Genomic DNA, 27,896 nt, shown 5'->3' on the forward strand with positions numbered 1-27,896 from the left:
CTCTTGTGATTGCTATGCTCACCCACTCACTGCCACATGGGAGAGGATTGTGCGTTAAACGCTGCAGTATTACATCAGTACTTTCGTCTTCATCTGAGATTATGAAATGCACTAGATTTCTTCAAACTAAAAGTGTTTAGTAGTATTTATCACACATGCTGATGAGCCTCAAAATGATTCACTGTATAAGTAATATATTGTACACAAATACAGTTTTGGCTGTACATGTGAGTATGAAAAATAATAAATCTCACTGCTGTAGTATTGTAGAAATGGATGTGAGGGGATTTTTAAGACCCTTTTAAAAAATGAGGAATTTACAGAATATACAAGTGAGGTTCTTCAGTAGAAAATTTAAGCTTTTTAGGAGTCTGCTTATTTTGTAGATTTCTAAGGATAACTAGTAAGCAATGCGTTCAGTACTGTGTTGTTGGTCACCAGGCCCTGAGAATTAGTTGTACCAGTAACCCCTTTAACAAAGCTGAAAGATAGGAAGTTGCAGAGCTGTGACTGAGTAAAGAAAGACAAAGAGTAGGCTTAGATGTATATTTCTGTCCCTGCCTCTCTCAGTCTATCCAAAACTGAAAAAGTATTGTACAAAGAAAAAAAAATTGTGAAAAAAATAAAATTCTTCACATGGGCTGTAATACTTCCCTTTCCGGGCCGTGTTTTACTTCATGTCCAAATTAATAACGTCTCAGTGGAATGAGGCAGGGAGACTTTTAAACCTTCACCAGTTAAGTTTTATGTAGGCTAAGAAGTTTGTAGGTACTTGTACTGGCTTCCATGCATAAGTAAGTTTCTAATGGATTTCCACAATATGGTATTCCCTGAGAGTTCAGAAATTCTACAAATTTCTGTAACTTTCACAACACAAGATTAAGTGACCAATTTCCTGAAGTTAGGACTTTGTGAAGCCAGCTAGGCCTTTCAGGTTGTGTGAGAGTTCTGAAAACATGATACTGAAGAACATTTTTCTATGGAGAAAAGTCAGCTTTAAGGCTTACACTTTTTCTTAAATACAAGCATAAAGTTAATCTTCCTTTGGTAAGGTGCTGTCTTAGGGACTACTTACAGTGGGCTAAACCCTGGTTTTACACATAATTTTTTATTAATTGGAAACCTGCTGTTAAATTTCCTGCAGATGCACTCACATACCGTTTCTGAATTACAGTGTTGTCTCTGGAGCTAGTTGTTTCCCTTTCTAATGTGTGAATGAGGAGGCGAAAGAGATAATGCAAGAGATTAACTGCTGAGTCAGTGCGGGCTCTTTTGTTCAAAACCACAGCAGCATGTATAGTAGCACATTTCAAAAATAGACGCTTACAGCTTTTGTTTGTGGGAATCGGTAAAAACAAGTTTGCGTGACTGTTTGCATATTTGCTGCTGCTGAAGCAGATGATACTTGAACGGTTTCTTGCCAAATTAGGCTATTAGGTGGTACTACTTGACTGCACCGTGTTTAACGTGACTTCAGCTCTTAAAGAGTTTTATGTATTTACAGTGGAAATACTTAAAAGCCAGAAATGGCTTACTGCAGCTAGATCTAGTCTCTTTTTTTTTTTTTTACTTTTCTAAATTAATTATACACTGTACTATCTTAAATTGACCTGTCATTTTGTTATTGTTCTGTTTGTACTTCATCTGCTCACGTGAAGTGACAAATCCTAAGGGTCAAATCCTAATGGTCACAGTTCCTTAGTTTCTGCGCTTGGAGGCCTTCAGTTGATTTGACTGAGAGGTCAAGTCCCTCAGTCATCGAGGGGGGTTACTGCATGCTGTGTCAGTTTAAGGACTTACTTCCATCTTACAAGCTGTATATATGCCAGTTGTATCTGAAAGGCTCATATTTCCTGTATGAAACTCCTTGCAGAACAAACTACTGAGTTGTGAAGCAAGAATTAATGTAAACTGAAGGGTCACTTGCATTGCATGGTAACTGATCAGTATATTGAGAAATAGAAGTCTTTCTCTTAGCTGTTGCTTACACTTTACATAAAGATGTAGTAGTTTAAAATACAGAAGGCTTTTAAGTTCCTGTCTGCTTCTTTAAACTCTATGCATTTATGCTTTTTCAATGAAAATTGCTTGTGCCAGCCTAGATATGTGAAACCATTTGTCAAAGCTGAAACATTTACCATATGGTAGAAATATATTTATTATGGTTGCAAGAATAGGGATGTATATTTTTTGTTGGTTGGTTGTGTGTTTTTTTTTTAATTGATCAAAGTGTTTTGAGGGTTTTTTTGCTGGTTTTGGTGGATTTTTTTGTTTGTGTTTCCTTTTGCTGTTGCGGAAGATTGCAGTTCTAGCACTTTGCCTGATTCTTCAGAGAAGGGCAGCATTCCCCAAGATTTGCTAGCTGGTAGCTTGCTGAGGTGGCACTTTCCCACTTCTGTTAAAGTCTACTCTAATTGAGCTACTTCATACATCTTAAACTTTTAAACATGTTTGCTGGAGGCTGCCTGTTCAGTAGCATAAAACTATCTGCAGTAATTCAGTCTTGTGTATTGAGCCCCTATTGAGCAGCAATTCAGTTTGATAGTGCTGAGTTGATTTAATGGTATCCTACCTTTAATGGCTACTTGCTTTGCACAGCCTTTGGAGCTTGTGAGATCTTGTGCACAACTAGGTTAATTCAGGTTGTCAAACCGACTGAAAACTGCCTCAAAACCTAAATAGCTTTCCATAATGTTATTAAACAGAATCACTATAGGTCACGTACGCAAGTCAGGAGTTGTAAGAGGAGGAGAATCCACCATTTCGGTGCAGTTCAGTTGATTTAGCTGTGCTGTCAGGTAATATGTCTCCAGACAGTAACTGGAGTGAAGGGATGACTGGCTAGCTTAGAGTGAGAGGTGGAAGGGGAGGAGGCGAGAGAAATTTGGAGCAAATTCTTGAGCCTGATGGGTCTGAAAAAGAAAAATTTGGGAATGTTTGGGAATGTTGGCCACGGGAACTGGAGTATTGTTTGTGTTTTGAGATTTTGGAGAAAGTATGCTGTCTAAGATAGGTAGACCTTAATTGCTGGCAGCAGAACTGGGGCTTGAGCAGGAAATGAAAAGGGAATGCTAGAGCTGCCTCACAGGGAGACTGACTGGAGTGTGAAATCAGCTTTAAGCAACAGATCTGTATGATGAATCTGGAGATTCTAATTCTGGTGCAAGGCAGTGTAGTTGTAAGTAGAAGGATTTTCAGCTTGCAGAAAATCACAAGCATTTGTTTGTTTGGTGTATGTTGCAGTTAAGCTGTAAGAAGACGGGAGGCTGGGACAAGCTGTTTCTGTAAGCAAAAGTAGGGCAATATGATCACGTCTTGTTGATACGATAATAAATGTTTTCCCACAGGATCATTATGTCAAGTATACAGGTCATTCATACAGTGATGGGGGAAGGAATGAGAAACTTCCTACATCAGAAAAGAAACTTCTTTCTGTAGGACTTAAATCTGCTTGCTATAGAGAAACTCAGGATCTTGGTGAACGTGGGTCTGTAGGAAGAAAAATTGTGTTGTTCTTGTTAAAATAGTTGAATTCTGTGGAGATAAGTTTGACTTGATCTATCTGCTATGAATTTCCTAGGAAATTCAGTTTGAGGCTGACTTAAAGATATCTTCAGCATTCACACCTGAAACCCAAAAGCTCTGGGAGCTGCAGAGGTAGTATGTTTAGTGACACAAAATGCCTCAAATCAGATGCCCCAAAGGACTGAAAAGTTGAGAGTTTAATTTTGTCGCCACTCTTCTATGCTGTGTGTGTTGGAGGAATCGATTAATGCTGATGACACTGGGCATTTCAAGAACCCATTTAAATTGTGGGTTTGAAATCACTGTAGGATTCATTGTGATTCAAAAATTATTGAAATGCTGAAGGCCACGTGCTTGAAAACTGGAAGAAAAATAACAAATGATTGTGCAGTGGTTCAGCACAAAATGTTCCCTGAACTGGCTAAGACAAAGGGACTTTTTTGGGGGGGAAATACCATCTGGTTTATAATTGTGCATACTCCAAAGAGGGTGGAGTTCTGATGCAGCACAGGACTGTTAATGTCTCTTGTTTCCCCACTTGTGTGAGAGTTTGCAGCTCTTGTTATTCTTTTAATGCTATTTTTCTACAGTACAGAAAGCATTTACTTAACAACAGTGTGTAGCTACTGTTGCTGCTGTGTAACTTTATCTGCACAACTTCATATTCCACGTGATAGTATTAGAACACTTAACTTGATTACTTATCTAAACTTAGATCAGAAAACTCCATTCTCTCCTTAAGTTACATGTTGTTCAGGCTGCCTAATTATGACAACCAAACCTTACTTGCATTAATTTGGTTCAATTCCTGCAATACATTATTAAAAATGGTCATTTTTTAAAAGAGAGAACAGGAATATAATATTCAGATCTTGTTTTGTTTATGAAATTTTGTAATCTGCTGAATATTTCTGGACTTGATAACCACCACAGTGTGCATGGCTGCTTTAGAGCATCATTTTAGTAGAATGTCTGGTTGGTCCTGTGTAAATTTACAAAATTCTTTACTTTTGTTTTTCCAGTTGGTTTTAGTTAATGCTCAGATGTGGGCAGAATCTGAAAGTTTGTCAGCTTGCTGACCCAGCTCTGTGTTACTGTTGTGGTGATCCAGAATGACTGCAAACTTTCAAAAAAAGGTCTAGAAAATGTGTCTGTTCCTCTGTGAGCATTACTTTCTAACCATCCCATGTATCTGTTAAACACCAGCTTACAACCTACTGTATGAATTATGGAAGAAAACAGTATTTTTAGAAAGGGCTGGTTAACCCTGATAATGCACTATTGTGAAAAGAGTTTGAAAATAAACTTTAAACACTGTTTCAAAGGTACACTGATTTTCTCTTTGTGGCTGAACAGTATGGATGGAACCTAGACGTGATAGGACTATGAACTGATAGTTTTGGATGTTTGATTTTAAATATAATTTCAGGATATGACTTTGCATTTCTCAGCTTATTCAACTCAGAATGGAGTTTATCCAAAACAAAATACTTGAATACAAGTTCCAGTAGTTTTCTGTGTGCCTTGAGAAATCAAATTTGTAAGTCTGCAGTTTCCCCTAGCATAGCAGTTCATTTTACTTAGGATTTTGCCATGCATGTGTGATACTGGAATGTCTTTTGTCAACAGTTCCAAGAATTTAGTTCTCACAGAGCCCCCTAAGTCTGGTACATTGGAGTATTACCTTTTATTACCATCCAGAGAGCTGTAGTTACACTCCCTGTACATACATTAAGCTGGATCAACGTATATAACTGTGTAATACAGCAGGACTTAAAAAGATCTTCTTTTTAGAAAGGATTTTAGAAAGGGTTTTGCTTTTCTAAGCCAAAGCCATGACTTCACTGATCTATTGATTCCCTTTTCCTTTTAGTATAAAGGAGTGCCATGGGTTGCCTCTTATAAATGGACAGAATTGTGACCCTTATGCAACAGTCTCTCTTGTGGGGCCTTCCAGGTAACATTTTAGAATAAAATTAATGAATCTAAAATGCTATGATCTTAAACTGGAAAAGAAAGTCATAGATTTTAAGCAAAAACTTTAAAATACAAAAAAATCTTAAAATGCTTCCTGCATACATTTTCCTTTGTTATTGTATTCTCCCCTTCCCTGATATATTCTCAAGATTGTGAATGTCTGAATGGCCTGCACTAGTCAAGAACCACTTGTCACTCAGTTCTTTCTACTCAGGTTTTGCCCTGGATTCTTGATATCTACACTGTGCTTCCTGTTAATTTTTGTCAAATTTCTGTATGGGACGATAGAGTCAGTTGCTCACTCACCTTCATCCGTTGCATGTTTTACTTGATGGGTGAGATTCTTTGCAGCAAATGTTTAGCAACTGGGAGGAAGCAAGAGTAGGGATTCTGCTGAGACCTACCTGTGCCAGCACCTTCAGGATTCTACGTTCAAACTCCCCACAGTCTAAATGTCTCCTTTGTTTGGATCGGTAATCCTGAATAACTGTCGGGGTTTTCCAATTAAGAAAAATCCCATATCCCACACATTTACTACCTGCAACTCCATGTTAAATTACATCTAAAATAAGCTAGGTTTCAGTTGTTTCTTTCTTGCAACATCAAACCAAAGTCCATTTACTGCCTCTGGTATTTAAGATAGTACCGAAACATTATCTAGTGAACTTGTGTGTTTTAAACACTTCAGAGGGATTGTTCCTGAGTAATCTATAAGTAAATGGGACATTTTTTATCTCCTTGGTAATACATGATCACTTTTTTTTTTTTTAGGTTTTTTTTTTTTGGTGGGGTTTGTTTTGGTTGGGTTTTTTTTTTTTTTTTTTTTGTTTGATTTGGTTTGTTTTGGTTGGCTGGGTTTTTTTTTTGAGAACTAGGGAGATTTAACCAGTATACCTAGGAAGCATGGTGCTGATTGCCAAAGAAGGTAAATTGACATATATTTCCTGTTTCAATCCTGTGATACAGATGGGACTGAGTGAATGTTAGTCCCACAAAGTATTTACCCTGTTGGTAGGGGAATATGACAGAAGTGCCTGGTTAAGATTTTCCCATCTCATGCATGTGTGATTCATACATCATCACTGGAATATTTATATGGCCAGCACCTGAAAACAGTTGATGTTTAGGTTGATTTTTCTTTTCCCTCATCTGTTTCCCCCATTTTATATTTGTTTCCTTTAGGAAGTATTTTACACTGTCATAGCCTTTTACTGTCTTCTTTCATAAAACATGTAAAAGAAAAAGTGTGTGTGTGTGTGTATATATATATATATACATATACATATACATATCTCACAAGGGAGGAGGGGGCAATCGTTTTGTTTAACCCTGTGCTATTTAGTGTTAGCAGTGATCGCTCCCAAAGAAAACGTTCAGTGGCTTGGTGTAAGCCTCTGTCTGTAAAGAGGTAGCGGGTATTTCCCCAACAAAAGAGGGTGGGTGGGAAAGCAGAAATTGGCAGTTGAACGAGACAAGGAAATCTGCTGCAAGCAGTGTTAAAAGTGTCTGCAGGCTGAAGTTTGAAATGCTTTAGAAATTGTTGAAACATTTTACTAGGTATGTGTAAGTTATACTCATCTGTGAAATTAAATAGAAACCTTGTGCTGGGCAGCTGCACAATTAACTACATACACCACTTGAAATTTTAACTTTTTTAAACTATATTGTGAAGATTAACTCATTTTAAGATTTTCTTCATTGATCAAAGTGATCTCTAAAATGACAAAAAATGTTTTAACTTTAATGCATGGATTTTCTTGACAATAGAATGTTTTTATAATTGTGTGTTTAAGTTGTCTATGGTAAAAAATTTTGCCACATTGGAACAGGAATGACCAAAAGAAGACCAAAGTAAAGAAGAAAACAAGCAATCCGCAGTTTAACGAAACGTTTTATTTTGAGGTAACTTTTTGTGTGGTATTCTGCCTGTTTTATCTGTTTTATGTAATCCTTCAAATATTTTTAAGCAAGCTACATGGCAGTACCTAGCACAGAAAGAAAGCTCTCTTTAGCCAATTTGAAGAGCTTTCACTAGCCTCTCAAATATAAGTAAATTTCTGGGGGCTGCCAGACAATAGCTTTCCCCTTTAGATTTTGTGTGAAAAATAGCTTCCTCATGGGCACATGTGAAGACTATCTTGAATCAATTTATACAGCATCTGTTGCCATTATGAGTTCTGAGAGAACTTGAACGTATCCTGTGAAATTCAAATATTTTCAAGAACACTGAGCTAAAAACCCCTCCAACATACTACTCCAATAAAACAATGAATTGATTGCACCCAATAAAGGCTAAAAATGACAATTTTTGATTTGATTTTAATTCTGTGCGAGTTGCCAAGTTACAGTAACCAAGTTAAGAGTTTGAATTTTCCTCTGATTTGTCTCTAATAAAAACGTTTGCATGCAAGCATATACTGTACTGTTTGGCTAAGAGTTGGAAGTAGTGCAGCTGTTATGTGCCTCACCTGCGTTATAATTTATTGTGTTAATATAGATCCTGGTCCTGCTGAGGGACTTCAGAAATTGTTTCATACTTATGCATAGAGTGCCAACATATGGCATGTGTTTCAGTTGGCCTGCTCAAGATGCTGAGTGTAATTTCTTAGGAAGTATGATACTAGGGTAAAAATGTGACCCAAACCACTCTAATAACTTGATAACTTATGGTTTGTTTGAGTTAAACTGAGAATGTAATCAGTTCAGAAATGATGAAAATTAAGAAGTTACACTGATGGTATAACTAGGGCAAGAAGGGTTAGGGTTAGGGGCTTTCTTGGGGCTCATGCCGAAACCCAAGTACTTGTTGCCAGTTTCATGTCATATTTGCTTCTTGGGGTTTTTTTGTTTTGTTTCTTTGTTGTGTTATTTTTTGTTTGCTCCCTCCCCCTCCTCCCCCCCCCAAGGAGATCTATAGATTCCTGCTCCACCACTCCAGGCTCCACCATAAATATTTTTTGACCCATTTTTCACCTGCTTTTTCATCAAAAGGCTGTTTGGTGAACTGAACTTCTTTCTTTTTAGAAGGAACAGTAATGATTTACCAGTGTTCAAGAAGCAGGGTTTTCTTTGTTTTTTGATATCCATGACATAACAGTAAAAAGTTAGTTAAAAAGAAGAATTTACTTGCAGGTAACCAGGTCCAGCAGTTACACCAAGAAGTCCCAGTTTCAGGTGGAAGAAGAGGATATTGAGAAATTAGAAGTCAGGTAAGTTACATAGATTAGAAAGTGCTTAATTGTTAATAAATCCTAGTAGTTTGTCATCAAGACAACAAATGTTGTATTTTTATTGTAACTACAGAAAATTGCTGATTAGACTTGTAGGAAGGATGCTTTCTAATATGTAAAATTACTCAATCTTTTATTGTGCCTCTTACTGAATAAAAGGTGTTTTGTTTGTTTTTTGAAGTAAATAGTGGTAGAGTGTATCTAGCAGCCTAAACTTGTTTCCGGTGCCTGCGAGTAAAAGAGGTGTGAAGACCACCTGTTAATATGTATTAGTTTGGTCAGAACTGGTAATAGAACTTGTACTGAAGGATGACAACATATACATGGTGCTAGTCTGTGGTTTCAAGTGTAGTTGCCTGGTTTAGTAAAATCAGGGAAAAGCCCTTTTTCTTTATGGGATTGTTACAATTTTGTGTTGCTTTTTGGAGAAGCATTTGTGTTGGAGCTTCGAACCCTTTTTTGCCGCTTTACACTTAAGAGTGGCTCTGTCTGTATTTATATTGTGTAGCTAGAGCTGCTGAGACCCCTGGGCTATAATTTATTTATTGTGCTCATACTTATATATGCACCATATCTGCTGAATGACATGTAGTCTTCAAGGCTAGCATGTTTCCTAGCAGGCATCAGAAGAAGAATTTAGTGGTTAGCTGCTTAGTTTTAATAGCCATTGTAGAACTAACTTGGTATGTGCGTTTTTAACTATAAGCTTCCTGAAAATCTTAATTAGAATTGTATATTTCATTATAGATGCAAATATATTTAGAAACATAGTCATGCCCCAACAAATCTAGTTTTGTTTTTTGTTTTTTTGTTTTGTTTTGTTGTTTTTTGTTTTGTTTTTGTTCTTCTTAACAACTGCTGTCTGTCAGAAATGTCAGAGAGGTAAGAAGTAATAGAAAAGACCCAAGGTGCATGTCTGGAGTCTGTGATTCCTTTTGAGGTCATAAGCATATGAGCTGCTGTTTGGAAAATACAAGCGCATGTGTTGATGTGGCATTGCAGTGTGCCAAATTCTAGCGACTGGATAGGGATATGTAAATACATTTGTTAAAAAGTTACCTGAGAAGAGATGTGCACAGTTTTGCGGGTGGAGACTGCTTAGAATACGTATATGTTGCCAATATCACTTGTATTTACTGATGCAAGGTCTGCGAGTCTAACTATCACTGTTTTCCTTTCTGTTCTATATGGGATAATAAGCCACTTGTTTGATTCTTCTTGATTTACTTAGAATGGACTGAGATTTCTAACTTTTTCTGCCTGTATGCATGTTTATTAGTGCTGTAAGGCAGTTATTATTAACTTGAAGATTTTTATTTCTCTTTGGGAGAAAAAACTAAAAAATATTCTTATTTTCAGGGTTGACCTTTGGAATAATGGAAATTTGGTACAAGATGTCTTTCTAGGAGAAATCAAAGTTCCCGTGAAGGTGTTAAGAAACGATTCCTTTCAAGCATGGTGAGAAATGGTGTCTCAGGACTGAATTTGCTTCTATCCTACAGATCTTGTCTTGCAAAGGATAATATTTTATTCTGACTATAAATTAAAGTATGTCTTCCTGTTCTAGTCTATGTAAAACATCTTTCTAAAGAGCTTCAGTAAGTCAACATTGACAGAGGGTACATTTAACTCTTCTCTTCCCCCAGTCTGCCCACTCCCACAAAACAGAAGTTATGTTTGAGGGAAAGCATGAAGGGTGAAGAAAGGGAAGACTGAGTGTAACTAGCCTTCACGAAGCTTCCTGGAGTTTTTGTGATCTCTCTATGCTTTTCAGCCTAACCAGCAAACTAGAAACTTCTCAGAATTGCACCACTTGTAATTAAATTCCAGAATGATGGATGAAGAGTTTATTTTAAAATAATTAAGTATGACTTTCCTTTTTTTTCTTCCTTGGGGAGGTTCAGAAACTGATCTGGAACTAACCTGAAGTTGTTTCAGGGGAGCAGGCTTGGAATTTTAAAAGCTGCAGGGGTAAGGCATGAAGGGAAGTGGGGAAAGAAATACCCCTCCCTTTTGAAGTTCTTGCAAGCAGGAACCAGTCTCTAGCCCCTTTGCTGTCCCAGATGCTAGCAGCAGGAAGTGATGAGTGCAACAGATTCAAATGCCTAAAAGAGTGTAGAATATTCTGCTTTTAGCGAACCTTTAGGTGCAGAGAAGAGTGGAGGAAGCCCTTGCGTATCCGTGTAGAAAATGCATAATGAGTAGGCAAATAGGAGCTAAATGGAATACATCTTGGCCAGGAACCATTTCAGCTCTGCAAAATGTACCCAGCTCAGGCTCCAAATGTCTTGCATGTGTCAAATTTGAGCTCTTGTTCTTACTGCTTGAATGTGATCCTAGACATAATAAATGTTTATGTGATTGTTTTCTATTTTATACATGGTGTATTGCAGATACAGACTTGTTCTGCCAGTGCTCTGAACTGACAAAAAGCTTTATGACCATATTAACATAATGACATTTCTCCATTTACCTACTAAGAGAAAGGTTGTATAAGCATGTATGCATTACTAGTGTATTGTGTTCATATAGCTTTTTGAATTGTTTTTTAATTCAGCTGAAGTATAGCAGATAGAACAGTATCACTAGTATTAAATCTTAGGAAAATAAGATTAAGACTTATGCTGTCAAATAGAAGTTCTTGTTCTTACTTTGCGTTAGCATGGCCCCATGGGCAATGCACTGATTATTAAAAAAATGTCTGGGCTCCTTATTGTAGAAGTACAAATATAAATGTTTGTAAAAAAACAAAACAAGATTATTTCAGTTTGTTAAAACTAAACTGCTTAAAAGCTGTTAAAATTTTTGTAGAGTTGCACCTCCTGTTGGAATGCGATTGAACTACAGCAAAAGCCAGTGAAGAATGGCTTAGTGTATTTTGTATTGAGAATAGGGGGACAAAAGCACTTAACTTTTTCTCTCTTCTAATCTTACTTGTTTCTCAGGAATGCAGCCTGTTAATGTTATATATTTTTAGTGGCTTCAGACTAGACTGTTTAAATACTTGGCACTAGCTGTTCCATCTGCAATGTCCCAACACCCTAAATATAACCTAGATGTAAAATGAGAAGGTCCATATTTTCTAAACATAATTTCTAACTGTCCCTGCTATCCCAGTGGAGCTACAGGAAGTATATCCTATTTCACTGTTGGGAAAGATACGAGGAAATACATGCTTCATTTTGTGGTAAAGGTGCGACAAGTGCTGCTGCTTTTCTTTCTTTTGTGTCTCAAGGGTTTTTTTTATGTGGATTCTATTGCCAGTCTGAACTCAGTTAATATATACTGAATTAAATGTGATACATTGCTTTTATTGTAGAATTAGTCAAATTAATGAAATGTGAATCTAATATTTTGGAATTGTTCTGTTGCTTTCAGGTACTTACTTCAACCAAGAGAAAATGGAAACAAGTCTTCTAAAACTGATGATTTGGGGTCACTTAGATTAAATATCTGTTACACTGAAGACTGTGTGCTTCCATCTGAATACTACGGTTCTCTAAGAAACTTGCTGCTAAAATCATCAGATGTTCAGGTACTGTGTTGAAAATTTCTTTTAAAATGAAAACGTAGAGTTGTGCAGTGCTGTATGAGATATTGTGAATTATGCATATCTAGATATGGGGTTTTTTGTGCCTTTGCATGAATTATTTCTGTCACAACCAGAGGAGCAGCTTGTATAGCTCCAAACTACCAAGATTTTCTTTTTATGTTAGACGAACCAGCAGAGATAGTGAAATAACCTGTGCTGTGTGACTGGAAGGGATATAATACTTGCTTCTCATTGGCTGCTCTTGGCCCCATGGATTTAGTGGTTTTCCAGGGACATTGATCCATTATTGACTCTGAAGGGGTAGATAATCACCTTTACCAAAAATGGTCTGTTTCAGATTTGGTTTCTAATTCCACTTCTGAATGGCTTCTGTCTTCCTCAGTTTGCTAATTGGCATGACTGGATTTCTCACATGGACATTCTGTCAAAGAGCATATCATAAGACAAGAATCAAATAATAGTAAGCAGGCTTTATGTTCCTATGTCTTCTATAGACTTACTTCACATCAGTGTTTGTGAAGTACTGGCAGGGGGGAGGAAAGGTGAAGAGGAAGGAGACTGTGACTAAAATTTTTACTAGCCCATAATCAAATAATACACCACTGGAATTGAGGAAGAGCTGAGTAGCTAGTGGCAGTTAAAGGCTATCTTACTTACTTAGATGATATAACTTGATCATTTTTTAAACTGAAATTACCAACCATAGAATGGCGACAGACACTTCAGAACTGAGAACTATATTTTAATGTGCTCTGGTTGTAGTTGGCATAGTCCTGTAAAGATATATGCTATTATAGTAAAGTGATTGTTTACTGCTTCTAACTTGGATTTGTGACAAAACCATATTCTGATTTTTTTAGGGAGAGTTAGAAAGGTGAGTAAATGCCAAATTTCATTATTAAATGTCAAGCATAGAGTAAGTAATACAAATTTTCAATTAGTATTTCTGTAGAATGGAAAGTCTTAATTGCCATGTTATGCAACAAATGCTGGAACTTTCTGTTAAGCAGCTGTGTCTAGATTGTTAGATTTGAGCTGTAATTTGCTATATATATGAAGAATATTTAACTACTTCACTAATGATTTGATATTCTTTCTCACAGCCGATTTCTGCATCTGCTGCCTATATACTGAGTGAAGTTTGTCGAGACAAGTATGATGCTGTTCTGCCTCTTGTTCGATTGTTCCTACACCACCATAAGCTAGTTCCATTTGTTGCTGCAGTTGCAGAACTAGATCTGAAAGACACCCAGTATGTATTACATGTCTAGTGATCTCAAGCCTGTTTTTTTTAAATTTCAGAGGGCTTCATGATACAGCGTAAAGTGAACATGTCAATTTCTTTGTCTCATTATGTAAACCTGACTACATTTGCATTTTAATGCTAGATTATAAAAAGCATTAACTAAAATCACATTGAAGCTGGGAGTCAGTGTTGATGATTTTGTGCTGTCTGGTAAAATTTTCTTGGAGCTAGTGTACACTTGAATATAGCAAGGTAGCAGTCTGGAATTATATCTAAGAGGACAGAGTTGTTAGTTTAAAATGTCGTATTTGGCCACTCTTCAAAGTTTACTGATCATCAGATTGGTACTTAACATTTTTCGAATAGCCAAGAATTTTATCCTGTTTCCTTTAGTATGTGATTGAAATGAGGGGTATTTTTTTTCTTTTGCAAATATGCCTTGCAAATACTAAGTACATATCCTCTTGCATGCCTTGAAAGTAGCAAGCACAGGAGTTTTTCCAAGGAATACTGTATAGCCTGTGATTTTACATCTCTGTGGTTAGGGCAGAAATGAAGTAAACCCAAGTAGTGGCCCCTGAAGTGCCAAGTAATGTCCTCTGGAGGTGCGGAAGGGGTTTTGTCACCACAGGATGGTTCATTTCAAAGCTGACTTTCTCCAGATCTAAATAAGGTGAGACAATTTAACGGTGTAGAAAGAGGTGACTCCTGGAAAATAATTTTTTAAACTGCATTTTAGTACACACATTCCTTTCTATTATAATTGAACTGTAACAAAGAAATATTAAACGAAATCTCTCAGACTAGAAAGATTTACTTTGCAGAGCTGGCTCTGTTCAAGAGCTATATTGAGTAAAAAAGGCATAAATCTAGATGAAATAACTTTTGCTTAAAGTGTCTTGAGTTTATCAGTTAGTGTAGCAGCATCCTACTCAGTGTAGCTCTGAGATTGCCTTTTCACCACCCTACTAGAGGAAGAATTGTATATTGGTGAGGTACAAGTCTCCATTATTTGTTAATTTTCTCCAGTTGCTCTTTCTCACACTCAGCACTGGATTATAACTTCCTTTGTCTAAAATTTTTTAGGCTTTTCCTTATGGTTTTATTTCTGTTTCTGGTTTTGCTAATAGCTATAATAATATTCTTTTTGTTCTTTTCCTGCTCCTGAGTGCCATTGCAACTTGGATGTCTTTATTTCCTTACCGAAATGTATGGAAATATGTTTTAAAAACCCCCAAAACTATTTAATGGCAAGCTAAAGTATTAATTGGGTTTTGTAACTGAGCTGCTTATTTTTTCACTGTTCAAATAAAATCAATTATTTTCTTACAGAGAAGCAAACACAGTCTTCAGAGGCAACTCATTAGCAACTCGGTGTGTAGATGAAATGATGAAAATAGTGGGGAAGCACTACCTGAAGGTTACTTTGAAACCTGTTATTGATGAGGTAGGTTAATCTACTGAAACTGTTTTCTGGACACTTAGACCTCTGGGGTATCCTGTCTATTTGATAGATATTTTTCTTCCAGCTCCCTCTGTAGCAGTAATCATTCAGGTAGGGGAATTCTAGAGGAAAGTTAAATTGAGCAGTATTTGTTTAAGTGGGAGAAGCTGCTTTTTGTTATATATGTTCCAGATGCTTGAAAATAAAATGGCCCATGACAGTTGCTTCAGCCTCTTAACGCATTGCAGAATTTACCAACATGATACACTATGTAACTGATCCATATAAAAAGGCACACACAAAAGTGGGTATGGTTATTGCATGCTATTATGGATAGTTAGAACCAATTTACAGCTTTAACCCTAAATCTAGGAGAGAATATGATTTTAAATAGATGCATTTCCATGCTTTGTCTGAAAAATTGAATTCCTATAGTTTTGTTTGTTTCAGATATGCGAGTCTCCTAAACCCTGTGAAATAGATCCCATCAAAATAAGAGAAGGGGATAATGTAGAAATAAATATGGTGAGTTTCGCAGTCTGTCTTTCGTAATTTAACTTTCTCAAGTTCTGAGAAAAAAAAACATTTTAAAGAGCAGCTCTCTGTAATGGAAAAATGAGTAATTTGAAGGTAGCAGTATAATTCTCTGATTCCCAAGTAAACAAAGGAAAAGTTTTATTTCTTGTCCATGTTTATGAATACAGCAAAGGAGAAGTCCAACGGAGAATATGTCAGGGAGGAGAACCTAAACAGAGGATTACAGTCTTTCGAGCCAATTTGTTGGCTGTTGTGGTTCCTGATGTTCTGCATTTAGTGTCTAGATGATGATGTACTTAATCAGGACTGCTTTAACAGTTTGCATCGAAGTTTTGCATGCTGCTTGTCTGTTGCCAGAGAATGACATTTAAGGCAATAGTTGTTGTAACAAACTAAGTTAACATTCACCAGATACGCATGGGAAGTGCTCCTTCTTTGTAACATGTTGCTGTCAAATGATAAAACCAGGTTTTGATAGATATTTGTATATTGCGAGACACTGCCTGTATACTTCAGTGTAAGTATCATTAAACTGTGTTTCAACACTAATAATCCCTTACAAATATTATGAAGCTTTTTAAATATGAACTGTACTAAAATACGTAATGGAATAAGCAGGCAGTGCTTTGAAAAAAGGAATTGTGGTGTTACGTTTACATTAAGGGAAATGAAACAAATGCAGATGTTAGTGGTCTGAAAAAATACCTTTTTTCATAATTGCAGGAAAATCTACGCTATTACGTAGACAAAGTATTCCGTGAAATTGTGCGGTCAAGTATAAGTTGTCCTACCCTAATGTGCGATGTTTTTTATTGTTTGAGGCATCTGGCTGCCAAAAGATTTCCAAGTAAGTGTTCTCTAAAAATTTCTGAAAAGTGTTCAGAGTGAAATACTTAACTTCTGCAGTTACCTTATGGGGATTGTTAAAATTCTTGCCTTGTCCAAAGCTGTGACCTGAACTTCTTGACAATCAGGCACTTTATTCTGTCAGTCTGTAAGTTGTAGTAAAGCCTTGTGGACAGTCAGCAAGAATTTTGTGTTTTCTGATACAAAAATGTAGCAGGTCAGGAACGCTGCAAGACAGCAGCAAGAAAGAAGTTACCAACAGAAATATGAGATACTAAAAGAAAAGTGCAAGTAAATGAGGATTTAGTTGAAAAAAGAGTAAAATTTGGAAAAGCTGATCTCTACTGCTTCTGAAGAAGAGATGTAAGCTTGAAAATAAATTTGGTGTTTACATCTTAACTGCATGAACTGCAACTGTTAACTGTGACTAGCACACTGATAACTTAGATGAGGTTAGCTTTACTACTGCCATTGCGTCATTGCGTTACTGCTTGTTGGTAGTTTTGAGGAGGGTGGATAATTTAATGTTTGTAATGTGACCAATATTAGAACAGCTTTATTCTTTCCGAATAGTTTTAATGTAGGAATAATGTGGTGCATCTAAAATACTCTTACACTGCAGTCAGTTAAAATCAAAAATGTCATATAATAAGCTACAGATGAAGAATATACTTCTCTCAATCTGGAGCCTTTCTCTAATTCATGTTTTTCACTGGAACTGATGTCATATGTTCCTCTAGTTTAGGCAGTCCATTCAGAATAGCTAACTTCCCAGACAGATCAGATCAAAGTGGTCATTAGAGTAAGAATGTGATCGCACTGTATTTAGCAGTGTAAAGATGTAAACATACCTGAAATATTAGATGAGCAAATCCTCACAGTATCAAAATTGTATAACACCACTGTTTGATGCTGCAACTCAAAATTGAAGTTGTTCATATGGGTTGACTGCATTTGTTGCACAGAATCAATGTATTTGCATTGATTAATGAGCAATTAGCTTTATTGGGTGAACAAACCTAATAGTCCTAGCATGTAAGGGCATCTGCTACAGTATTTTTTCTCTTTTGGTTCAATATACATGCAGCCATACCTAATGAACATTGGTGGTGTGTGTAAATGCTTATAATAATCTCATTGTTTGGAGTAGTAGAGCTGATGAGCCAGTTTTAGGAGAACAGAACTTTCTTAGATAATTAAACCCTCCATTATAAGTAGAACATTTCTTTCCATGTTCACTTTTCTCATTTCATGCGCTTCATTGATTTTTCTATTCTTTTTTTAAATATAAATGTCTCCTTTGATGTTACCTTCTTGAAGATTTTTATGTTGACTGTCTTCATTATTTCCTGTTAAGTTTAGTGCATGTTACATTTCATGGTTTTTCTCTGCAGATGACCCTCATGTACAGTATTCTGCAGTGAGCAGCTTTGTGTTTCTTCGTTTCTTTGCTGTAGCCGTAGTCTCACCTCATACTTTTCATTTACGACCTCACCATCCAGTAAGTTTTGTGAAGCTTTGTTCTGTTATATTTATAATAGTGAAATCTGTTTATCTGGGAAGGCATAAGTTACTTTGAGTGGGTCTGTAACTGGGAAGTAAGATTAATAAATGTCTCTAGGTTGAGTTTTCTGTTTTATACCTCACCGAAGGAACTAAGGCATTTGTAGTTCTTTAATAGCAAATTTCTCAGTCTTCATGAGGTGTTCTCAAATGATGTAGAAGTGCTTTTGATATTAAAGATACTATGCCTTTTTTGGGAACATGCTGCTTTGTTTAAATAGCCACATGACTGAGGGGTTTGAGATGTTTTATAGGTAAAATTATTTATCCAACAACTAATACTAAAGTCTAGTGGTAGTGAGCAAAATATTAAGTACACTGAGTAGCTTAGAAAATACGTTCACAAAGCACAGATACTAGTAGAGGACAATATTGTATATGCATTTCTCTCTGTGTGTGGAAGAAAAAGGAACGGAGTTATGTCTGATTGCTGCATCGTGTAATTTTTGTGACATTTTAATTTTTTAATCAAAGTTTTACTTGAAATTATGGAAAAAGGTGACTTATGAATTTTGTTTCTTTATTTTAGGATGCACAGACTTCCAGAACATTAACTCTGATATCAAAAGCCATCCAGACTTTGGGAAGTTGGGGAAGTTTGTCCAAAAGCAAACTTGTAAGATTACTAAAACTCTTTCTCATTTCAAAGGCAACATTCTTTGAAAGTTTTTATTAATGTCAATGTACCTTTTCTTTCAGTCAAGTTTCAAGGAGACGTTTATGTGTGAGTTCTTCAAAACATTTCAAGAAGAAAAATTTACTGAATCTGTTAAAAAGGTACCGTCAACTACATTGTTTTTATGTATTTGATCAGCCTTACTTATTAGGAGGTTGTGTTACTGTTCAGTTTAATACTAGAGAGAAAAACTGATTCCTTTCGGACTCTTTTTATTAGACAAACACCAAAGTACACATTTGAAACACAAGAGTTATACCCAGTGAACTAAGTTAACTTAGTTAAAAAAAAAAAAAGAAACAAATGTTACTAGGCCTGCTTATGGGCATCCCTTGTTACATCGTTTCTAGTCCTTGCAATGTATTTTCATTTCACCTGTTGCATAGAGTAATTACTTTGTTCCAGGAGAAATTACATATATGTTCTCAAAACAGCTTTTGATTCTGATTCTGAATAGTATTTTTAATTAAGTTCCTAGATGATGTTTCCTCTACCGAAAGCAAAGAGCCCAGTGGTCTGAGTGAGCCAGTACATCTAAAGGAAGGGTAAATACATCTTTGATCTGTATCAGGCAGAACAGAATTGACTTCATTGTTTTTTTTTATTAATGCTGTCAGATTAATGCTCATTAAAATGCTTGGTATACTGCATAAATTGTGATATTTGTAACTTGTGGTAATTCTGCGTTAGCTTGAAGAAATATTTTAACCAACTTTCTTAACTCTTTTAGATACATCGGAAAAAAAGTAATTAAAAGCAGCATAAAACCTGTTAAAGTCTGCCTGCATTCCTGTTACAGTTCAGTCTGTGCTCTGTGGTGGTTTATTCAGGACTGTGAAATTGTTCTTTAAAAGAATATACTAATTTAATTTAGGATTACTTTTCATTTTGTTTGAGTCCAGCCAGCTAAATGTTCTGCCTTTAAAGTAGGAGAAAAAATCACCCTATATTTGGAATATTTAACTGTAAATGATAGAATGCTTTTATAAAAAATGGGGTTAAAATAATTATTTCTAAAAAAATTTCTTTTTTTTTTTTTAATGTTGATCAGGAATAGCTGATCACTTAATTCAAACAGCATTTATGGGGAAAATTTGTTATTGTTTCTTTAATTTACCTGAGAAGCAGATTAATAAGAAGTAAAGTTTTTTCTGTGAAAGAAGCATCCAGATTTCGAACAAGGAAGAAATGTTCCTCTAACTAAAATACTACATAGAAATGAAGGTTGTAGTAGCAGGTCAGCACTTAGTTGTAGCAATTTGGAAGCTAATCTAGATTAAACTGATGGCTGTCACTCAAATAAAATTTTCAGTGAGTATACTTAAAGTGTACTGAATACATTTTATGCCTTCCCGTGCTGTTGTGTTAAGCATAATTTCATTTATATTCAGTTTCTGATCCAGATAAGGACTGTGTAGAAAGTAGCAGGAAAAAGAAAACCTTGTAGTTGGGTACACCTTAATCCATTTTGGGAAAATTTGGAGTTCTGGACCTGAATAAATAAGTACCCACTCCAAAGTTACTGCTATGAACAAGAGTGTGGTTTGCGTATTTTTTCAAACTCCTTTCCTGTTTACAGAACCCTGCACACCATCACCGTCTTGGGAGATAATCTTGAGGATCTATTTTGAACAACTAGTAGATTATTCTTTTAATCTACAGTGAAGCAGATCTTTATGCTGCTGCATGATGACCAATAACATGTTTTCTCAATAAATCATTTTGAATGCTTTTCAGAAGATTAATGGTTGCATTTCATTTGATTCTGCCTTGACAGAGAAATGTACAAAAGAGCTCAGGGAAGGACTCGGATTGGTAAAAAGAATTTCAAGAAGCGGTGGTTCTGTCTAACAAGTAGAGAACTCACCTACCACAAACAGCAAGGTACATTATGTTTTCTTTACAGTTATTTTTATTTCTTCCTTATTTTCAAAGTGTTTGCATCTGATTTATGCTTTTTAAAATGGATAATTGTTTTTATTTTCCTAAGGTACATATAACACATTTTACTTACCTTTGCCTTGATTACCAGATGCTTCTGCCTATGATTCACATACATTTCCTCAATAATAAAACTGAACGTTTTGAGAACTTAACTTATGGTATCAGTGCCCTGAGGTTATAAAAGTTTTTTAAAAATAGTTTCAGTCATCTGCTTACATTTTTTTACAGATAAAGAACCAATTTTCACTATTCCAGTCAAAAACATCCTTGCAGTGGAGAAACTTGATGAGAATTCCTTCAACAAGAAAAATGTAAGTCAAAAGAATTTATACATAATTGTTGATGTATTCTTTAAAGAAGATTGTAATTAACTTAGAATTACTGAAACCCTGTTACTAAACATTTCAACAAAAAATCTAGTTTAGATCTAGGATAAAAAGCCGTATGCAGTATTTCCAAGTACTTTGAACATGGATCTCTGCACTAATTGTTATGACCAATTTTATGACTTCTGCCCTGCTTTTAAATATCTGGAATGAAGGTTAAAACTTCTGGGACATTTTTTCAAAGCAGTTTTATGTAAGATATTAGTAGTATGGATTGTAGTATGTTCTACTAGAAATGGGGTATTACTGAACTTATATATTTATTCATTTTGATAAGAACTTCCTGTAATACCTTCCTCAGCTGAGACAATTGTCTGTGCTCACAGACACATTCTGGACCTGTAACACATCAGTATTTCTACTATTACTTCAGTCCAAAATTCTGAGGCAGTGGTAAAAGTGCAGCTGTTAGGCTGTGAAGCATGAAGTCTGAGGTTTTATTTTAAAGATATGTAAATGAAGAGGACAGAAAATGCATTATGTTCTAATTGTTTAAGTGTTATTTGTTGGATGAGGAAATGGTGTAGGTGGAGCCCAGGTTGCTGTTTTGTTTGGTGTGTTTGGGCAGCATTTTTTGTTTATTTGTGTGTGTGCTTGTTAGTTTTTTGTTTGGTTTTGCTTGGTATTTTCCTAGGGCTGTGTAGTGAATTGAAAGAGATGAAGTCTTCTTTCCTTTCTCCAATGTCTTGCTTTCTGTCGTTATTTGGCCTTGTTGAATTCCTTGAGCTTTGAAATACATTTTTACCTTTAAATAACCGGATTTTTTTACTGAGTAGAATAATCCTGTGTTCCTTCTACAGATGTTTCAAATACTACATGGAGAAAAGCCTCTCTATATACAAGCAAATAACTGTGTAGAAGCTAGCGAATGGATAGAAGCTCTTTGCCGGGTAACGAGGTCAAACCAGAAGCGGCTTAGTTTTTACCATCCTTCTGCTTTCCTGAATGGGAGCTGGCTTTGCTGCAAGGCTACAATAGAGAACACAGTTGGCTGTGCTCCTTGCACTGCGTAAGTTGCTTCTCAAATGAAAATATACATTTTTTGTAGGACAAATAATGTATAATTCAATATACAACTCGAAAATCTGAAGGCAAAGCTTTTCCTGTCTACTTAGCAAGTTATGCTACTAAAAACATGGCTTAGTAATAGGCACATCCTCTGGATTTTACGAAGTCAATTACTTCATCAGTCACCATATGAAGAGAAGGTAACCAATTCATCATGTAAATCAGAAATATTGAATGTTGGTTTCTTTCCATGCAGCATGATAGATTTGGTAGTCAGATTATTCAGATGCCAAGTTGAATGCAGAAATATGACATGCCTACATCATCTGCATAAAATAATTGAAATACCTTGCTGCAGAGGGGTCAGCCTGGAAGTCTCTTTCCCTAATGATATTGTATGGTCTATACAGTCACTTTTTATTTTAACCTTACATATTTTAAAACATAATGTACTAAGAAAATTGACTAAATCTTAGATGTAGATTCTGACAAAATCATTTTGGTTTTGTAGGTATGTCGGGAAAATGAATAATGTCTTACAAGAAATAATGCCTTTTAAACTGTTGATTTCTGAAAACAAACAATCTGATATTTAACTGGATAGTTTGCATAAATTACAGACTGAAGATCTCAGTCCTCTAAATTTCAGTCTAGATGACTTTCAGAAAACTTTTATAATACTTTTTCAATGTTACTCAGTTCATTCTTTTATTACATTTCTCAACAGTTCAAAAGATTCACATTACTAAATAACTTTTGGGATTTTTTTTTCTGTTTTGGTTTTTTGGTAGGTTGGTTGGGTGGTTTGTTGCTTTGTTGTTTTTTTTGGGTTTTGGTTTTTTTTTTTAGCTGTTCTGGTTTAGGAATGTAACTTGTCATTCTGGTATAGTAGATTATTTTTTTTTCTTAAGTGTTTAATTGCAATTCAATGGCCATTAACCTTACTTTGATATTTCTGAAATATTTTTATCTCAACATATGGAATAATGAATTCTGTTGGGGGAAAAAGTGATTTTTTTAGTATTGCTGTATTCATTGCTCTCAAAACTATATGTGCCTGTTCTTATAGAACACTTGCAATGAATGCTCTTTTTTGTAGCTATTGTGAAGCTGTCTCTGAGTGATAGACGTACTAAAAGGCCAAGTATATTGACACAGAATTAGTTTTTATTTGCTTTCAGGAATGACTTAAATTGACTAGTCGCCTCTTTTTTTTTGCCTTTTAGAGATGTTCCTGCTGATACTCAGATTGAGATTGATGGCGACAGAGAAACAGAAAGGATTTACTCACTTTTCACTATCAACATGTCTAAACTACAGAAGCTGGAAGGTACTCAAATAGTAATTCAGAAGAATTAGTACTGATGCTGCTCAGCTCCTATTCTTTAGGCCTATAACATCAATTTGATGTCTTAACAACTTACCTGAAAATAATAGGGAGTAGAGACACAGATTATATTTCTGTCATTGCTCTGGTATCAGACATTGGTCAGTCATTCCTTTACTGTAGACATAAGGCATGCACATTGTTTTAATTGAATTTGTATATATGAAATATATCCTAAGCAGGGAGGCTGCAACTGTAGGTAGTTGCTCTTCTGTCTTTGCTCTCCCTTTTCTGACTATAGAGTGAATTCTGTTGAACGTGGTTGAGTTGCAAGAAAGCATTAGTCTTCTGTTAATGTGGACAGGAGAGAACTGGATGCTTAAGATGCTGAACACAACCAACAGAGAATAAGCCACAGAACTGTAAATATATCTAGTTGACTCTGTCTCCTGCTTTTGTCTTAACCCATTTTATGCATAAATTAGAGTGAGTTTACACGTTAGAATTCTAGAATCACCGTTTAAGTAACAGATTTGTTTGTGTTAATTATCAAAATCCTAATTGGGATAATTGTGGTAATTTTTGTAGAGGCTTGTGGAAGTATAGCAGTCTATCAAGGTCCACGGAAAGAACCGGATGATTATTCTAACTTCACAATTGAAGATTCTGTAGCAACTTTTCACATACTTAAACAGATAATAGATATCATAGAAAAGCTGAATGAATCACATGAAAAATATCGAAAGAAGAGATCATCTAGTGCTAAATATGGGAGTGAGTAAGTATCTTGTGTAATTTTGATGCACATAAATGTGTGGGGTTTTTTTTAAAAAAGAAAAATCACAGTGCAAATCCAGGCTTGCTCAGATAAGAGATCATTAAGCTAACGGTAGATTTAGACAACACAAGGACAGGGAGAAAATAGGGTACATAATTTTTAGTAACGCAAATATTTTAGCAGTTACTAGAAGATAAGCTCCTCTGGTATGGGATTCACCTGTGTTCCTGTTGAGATTCCCATGAGCTGGTACAATGATTATGTTGTTTCCTTGCAACTTAACGTTTGAAGTGCACATAAAATTTATCCCTGTCTGCCTGCTCTCTGGGTTTGTTTTTTGTTTTGTTTTTGGGGGGGGTGTCAAAAATTTCAAATTTCAGTTAAGAAACAATTAAAATACCAAGTTAATTAAAACTGCAAAAATTACACTGCAGGAACATATCTTTAATGCTTTATATTAACTAATACATTAATTGTAATTCACTTGCCATACTCAATGATAAATAATATTTCTGGTGAAGTTGGAAGAAAAAAAAATCCCAAACCAACCAAAAACCACCAACCAAAAAATCAACCAGTTCTTTTGAGTGCATTGTTGTTCCAGAGCAGATTCTTTCATTTCTCTTCAATCCTGGCTGATACACACCACCACTAGAAAGTTTTCTGGGGTATTTTTGTTGCATCAGTAAGGCTTGATTCACCCTAAAAAAGGAAAAAAAAGATCAAACCCTGATTTGGTTTTGCCTAGTTTAGTATCAACTCAAGTTGTTAAGGAGAGCTAACTGATTTAGAGGTCTCACATGAAAGTACATGGTTTTCCACAAAACCTAAAATTTCTTAAGTAGTGGTAAAAATTATGCAAAAAAATACAGTTTTTATTAATAAATTAAAATTGTAGGATGAGAACTTAAAAGCTAGTGTTAACCTTAAAATATTTAAATATAGTATTTTATTTTTTCCAGAGAAAATCCAATTGTTGGAAAAGTTTCCTAACCAGAACAAACTGTGGCACACTTGGATGAAAAAAGAAACTGGAAATGTTCACGGTTGTTTTATTGGGGTTTTGTTTTGTTTTTTAAATCATTATATGCTCTTTTTACAAAGTATTTAAGAATGAACCTAAATGTTAGTTGTGTTGACAATCTATTTAATATTTAATAGAAAAATGCCTACTTGGAAATTTGGTCTTAATTTTATTTTACTTTTGCTGAAGAACTTGAAGTTCCAGGTTCTTGGATTTACAGGTGTGAATAAATCTAAATATTGTTTTGCCATTGTTGTCTTATCGGGAAGAACTTCTAAGCAAATAAGCTTTGTAATGGAAGAAAATCCACATGGCATTTGTTGGTTGGATGACATCTCTCAATACATACACTTCAAACTTGCATGAGTTTACCATGAGTGCCTGCCCTGCTGATACAGATCTTGAAATAGAAATCCCAAGTTACTATGATGTGGGAAAGATCTGAAGCTTCACACTCAATTCATTTGACTTTTTTTCTTGTATTAGGTGTTGTCATAACTTTATTTGTCTACATCTGAAGTCTTACAAAATTGTGCAGTATGCTGCAAATAATCTGGACAGCAGATACCAGTGTTAGTAATGTTTTTAAGTACTAAAGAAGAAGAAATCAGGGAATTTATGTTGTACCTCTTGTTTACATTTGGGGTGAGTATAGTGTATAGAGTGACATTAGACCACTATCTATTTTCCGTAGGATTTTTAAGGTACATAGTTTTTCTTAATCTAAAAAGAAATGCAGGGTAGCAACAGTCTTTTTAAATAAGTTTGCCTACAAATAGAAAAATTTAAATGTGAACTGATTGTGGTTAAGTACTGATCAATTTACATCATCCCATGTATAATCTTACTTTTTTTAATAAAAAGTAATAACTAGGTCCAGCTCACCGTTTGACTACAAATCTAATAAATAATCTCTTATAATCACTCAAAGCACTTTAGATATCTGGACTATCCCAGATTATTTTTAGATACTTTGTAGTATCTGCTTGTTATGATCAGTTGAATGATCAACATTGTTTTGTCTTAAAGCAATGCTTCATTGAGTGTTTTTGTATCTTTAGTTATATGAATTTGTATTTGCCACTTAACACAATTTTAAACTGGCATTCTTGACTTTAGTAAGATTAATTTTTGCTCATGTCATCTGAGAAGCTAGATTTACGCTGAAAGAACATATATGTATATAACCAGGAAGAAGCAAAGATATTACTGTGGCTGCTTTGCTTCATCAGTATTAAATACAGTGGTACTCCTTGAAATATTATTTTTTAATAATAACTGTATGTGGTACGTTTATTTTTGGAGCATTTGCTATGGACTCTTTTGTTGTTGGGTGTGTTTTGGGGGGGTTTATTGTTCTTTCACAATCATGATTTGGCCAAATTAATTAGGAATGTAACTTACAAATAGAATAGAAATCCACCATGCTCGAAACTGTAAGCTGTTTAAATTACTATACATCTATTATACTGTTGTAGGGAGACTTTCTGTAATAAGAGTAAGTTAGCAAGACAGGATTGAATATCCTTTGGAATGAATGTAACTGATTAGGGTAACTATTTTGGTTTAATACCAGACAAACCATTTTAGAATATCCAGGACTCAGTTCTAGTATGTGCAACATCACAATCATTTATTCATGTCCACTATTTTTGCCTTTTCCTTTTTTTTTTACACATTTGATGTATTCTAAGGGACTTCTATTTGCCAACGGTTAAAACTGGGGAGTGGAGAGGAGCGAATACAGTAATGCCAAGAAATGTGTTTTGCCAAGGTAGAGTGGGTCTGATTGTCATTCATAAAACGCTCCATTAACAAAAAGCTGCCATTAAACAAAACTGAATGTGGCTGAGTGTCAAAGTTAGATTTTGCTGTATATCGATAAACCCTGTGGCAATGTATCTGTTCCTTGGAGCCATTTTCTGTTTTCAAAGTCAAATTTACAAAAAATTAAACTATATGCTCTTGAAACAATTTTTTATTATTTTCTTTCTTTTTTTAAATATGCACTTTTGTTTTTTTGCTTTGATACTGGAATATCTTGGGGGGGGAAAAGGACATTGAATATTTGTGACCATTAAGATTTGATTTCTCATGATGTTTTAAAATGCAGTAGATGTTCTAGAATTTAATTAGGTACGAGTAGAATGATTAATAATAAAAGTTGCCTTCATTTTGATTAGTCTAGAAAGATGATGTTAATCAGTAATTCTGTTAGGATTGTAAATTATCATTAGTTTTAATTTGTATTATGATGTATTGTTGAATGTATTTTTATTTAAATTTTATTTTCTTATCAAGACATTAAAATGTTTTGTAACATTGCTTGAGAATAACTCACAAATAAATTACAACAAACTTGAGATACACTGTGTTTATTCGAGGCTTTGCTTTTTAATGTGTTAACATTTACCTGAAGACTGAATTAATTGGTTTTACTTACAGGAGGTGGGTATAAAGAGAAAAAACCTAGTTGAAAAGGCAAAGAAAACCAACCCCATGATGTCAGGCTGAGGTATCTAGGTGTTCGTGTACTGCATTATTAGGTTCTAGCTAAGGTTGACGGTTGGAAAGAGAAGTGGTAGTTAAATCATTTGTCATAACACTGTCCATGGAAACCTTAGTAATGTGACGCATTTTTTAAAGCTTGCAGTGACTGATCTGATGTACTGAAGGATATCTAGTACTGTAATATTAGTGTTATATCACTATTCTTTTTTCATGCTTATTGGTTTGTCTTTCACTACCTGTCCTGTGTACTAGGGCCAGCTGACAAATACAGTTTGTCAGACCCGTTTTAAATATATTGCATGTGGAAAAAAACAGTCTGTG

The 27,896-nt window shown here is 35.2% G+C and overlaps 1 protein-coding gene across 3 annotated transcripts in view; it reads left to right on the forward strand.

Moving 5' to 3' along the window:
- RASA2 (RAS p21 protein activator 2) overlaps positions 1 to 27,427 on the forward strand; it is a 45,743-nt gene extending 18,316 nt beyond the window's left edge. The window contains exons 6-24 of one of the 3 annotated variants that reach the window (XM_061365225.1): positions 5,399 to 5,482; positions 7,332 to 7,404; positions 8,635 to 8,711; positions 10,092 to 10,190; positions 12,111 to 12,267; positions 13,389 to 13,537; positions 14,864 to 14,978; positions 15,411 to 15,500; positions 16,236 to 16,359; positions 17,753 to 17,859; positions 18,451 to 18,537; positions 18,621 to 18,698; positions 19,069 to 19,142; positions 20,375 to 20,481; positions 20,770 to 20,852; positions 21,728 to 21,936; positions 23,162 to 23,265; positions 23,851 to 24,040; positions 25,003 to 27,427. In XM_061365225.1, coding sequence (XP_061221209.1) covers positions 5,399 to 5,482; positions 7,332 to 7,404; positions 8,635 to 8,711; positions 10,092 to 10,190; positions 12,111 to 12,267; positions 13,389 to 13,537; positions 14,864 to 14,978; positions 15,411 to 15,500; positions 16,236 to 16,359; positions 17,753 to 17,859; positions 18,451 to 18,537; positions 18,621 to 18,698; positions 19,069 to 19,142; positions 20,375 to 20,481; positions 20,770 to 20,852; positions 21,728 to 21,936; positions 23,162 to 23,265; positions 23,851 to 24,040; positions 25,003 to 25,033 — 2,038 coding nt within the window. In that variant the 3' untranslated portion in view covers positions 25,034 to 27,427. The remainder of the gene's footprint in view (positions 1 to 5,398; positions 5,483 to 7,331; positions 7,405 to 8,634; positions 8,712 to 10,091; positions 10,191 to 12,110; positions 12,268 to 13,388; positions 13,538 to 14,863; positions 14,979 to 15,410; positions 15,501 to 16,235; positions 16,360 to 17,752; positions 17,860 to 18,450; positions 18,538 to 18,620; positions 18,699 to 19,068; positions 19,143 to 20,374; positions 20,482 to 20,769; positions 20,853 to 21,727; positions 21,937 to 23,161; positions 23,266 to 23,850; positions 24,041 to 25,002) is intronic. The other 2 variants (XM_061365226.1, XM_061365227.1) reach the window with 2 other exon arrangements.
- The last annotated feature ends 469 nt before the right edge of the window (positions 27,428 to 27,896 follow it).

Source organism: Neopsephotus bourkii, unplaced genomic scaffold (genome assembly GCF_033783945.1).
Source record: "Neopsephotus bourkii isolate Nb327-2 ecotype Australia unplaced genomic scaffold, CSIRO-AGI_Nbou_v1 NB_1279, whole genome shotgun sequence".
Classification (NCBI taxonomy): Eukaryota; Metazoa; Chordata; class Aves; order Psittaciformes; family Psittacidae; genus Neopsephotus; species Neopsephotus bourkii.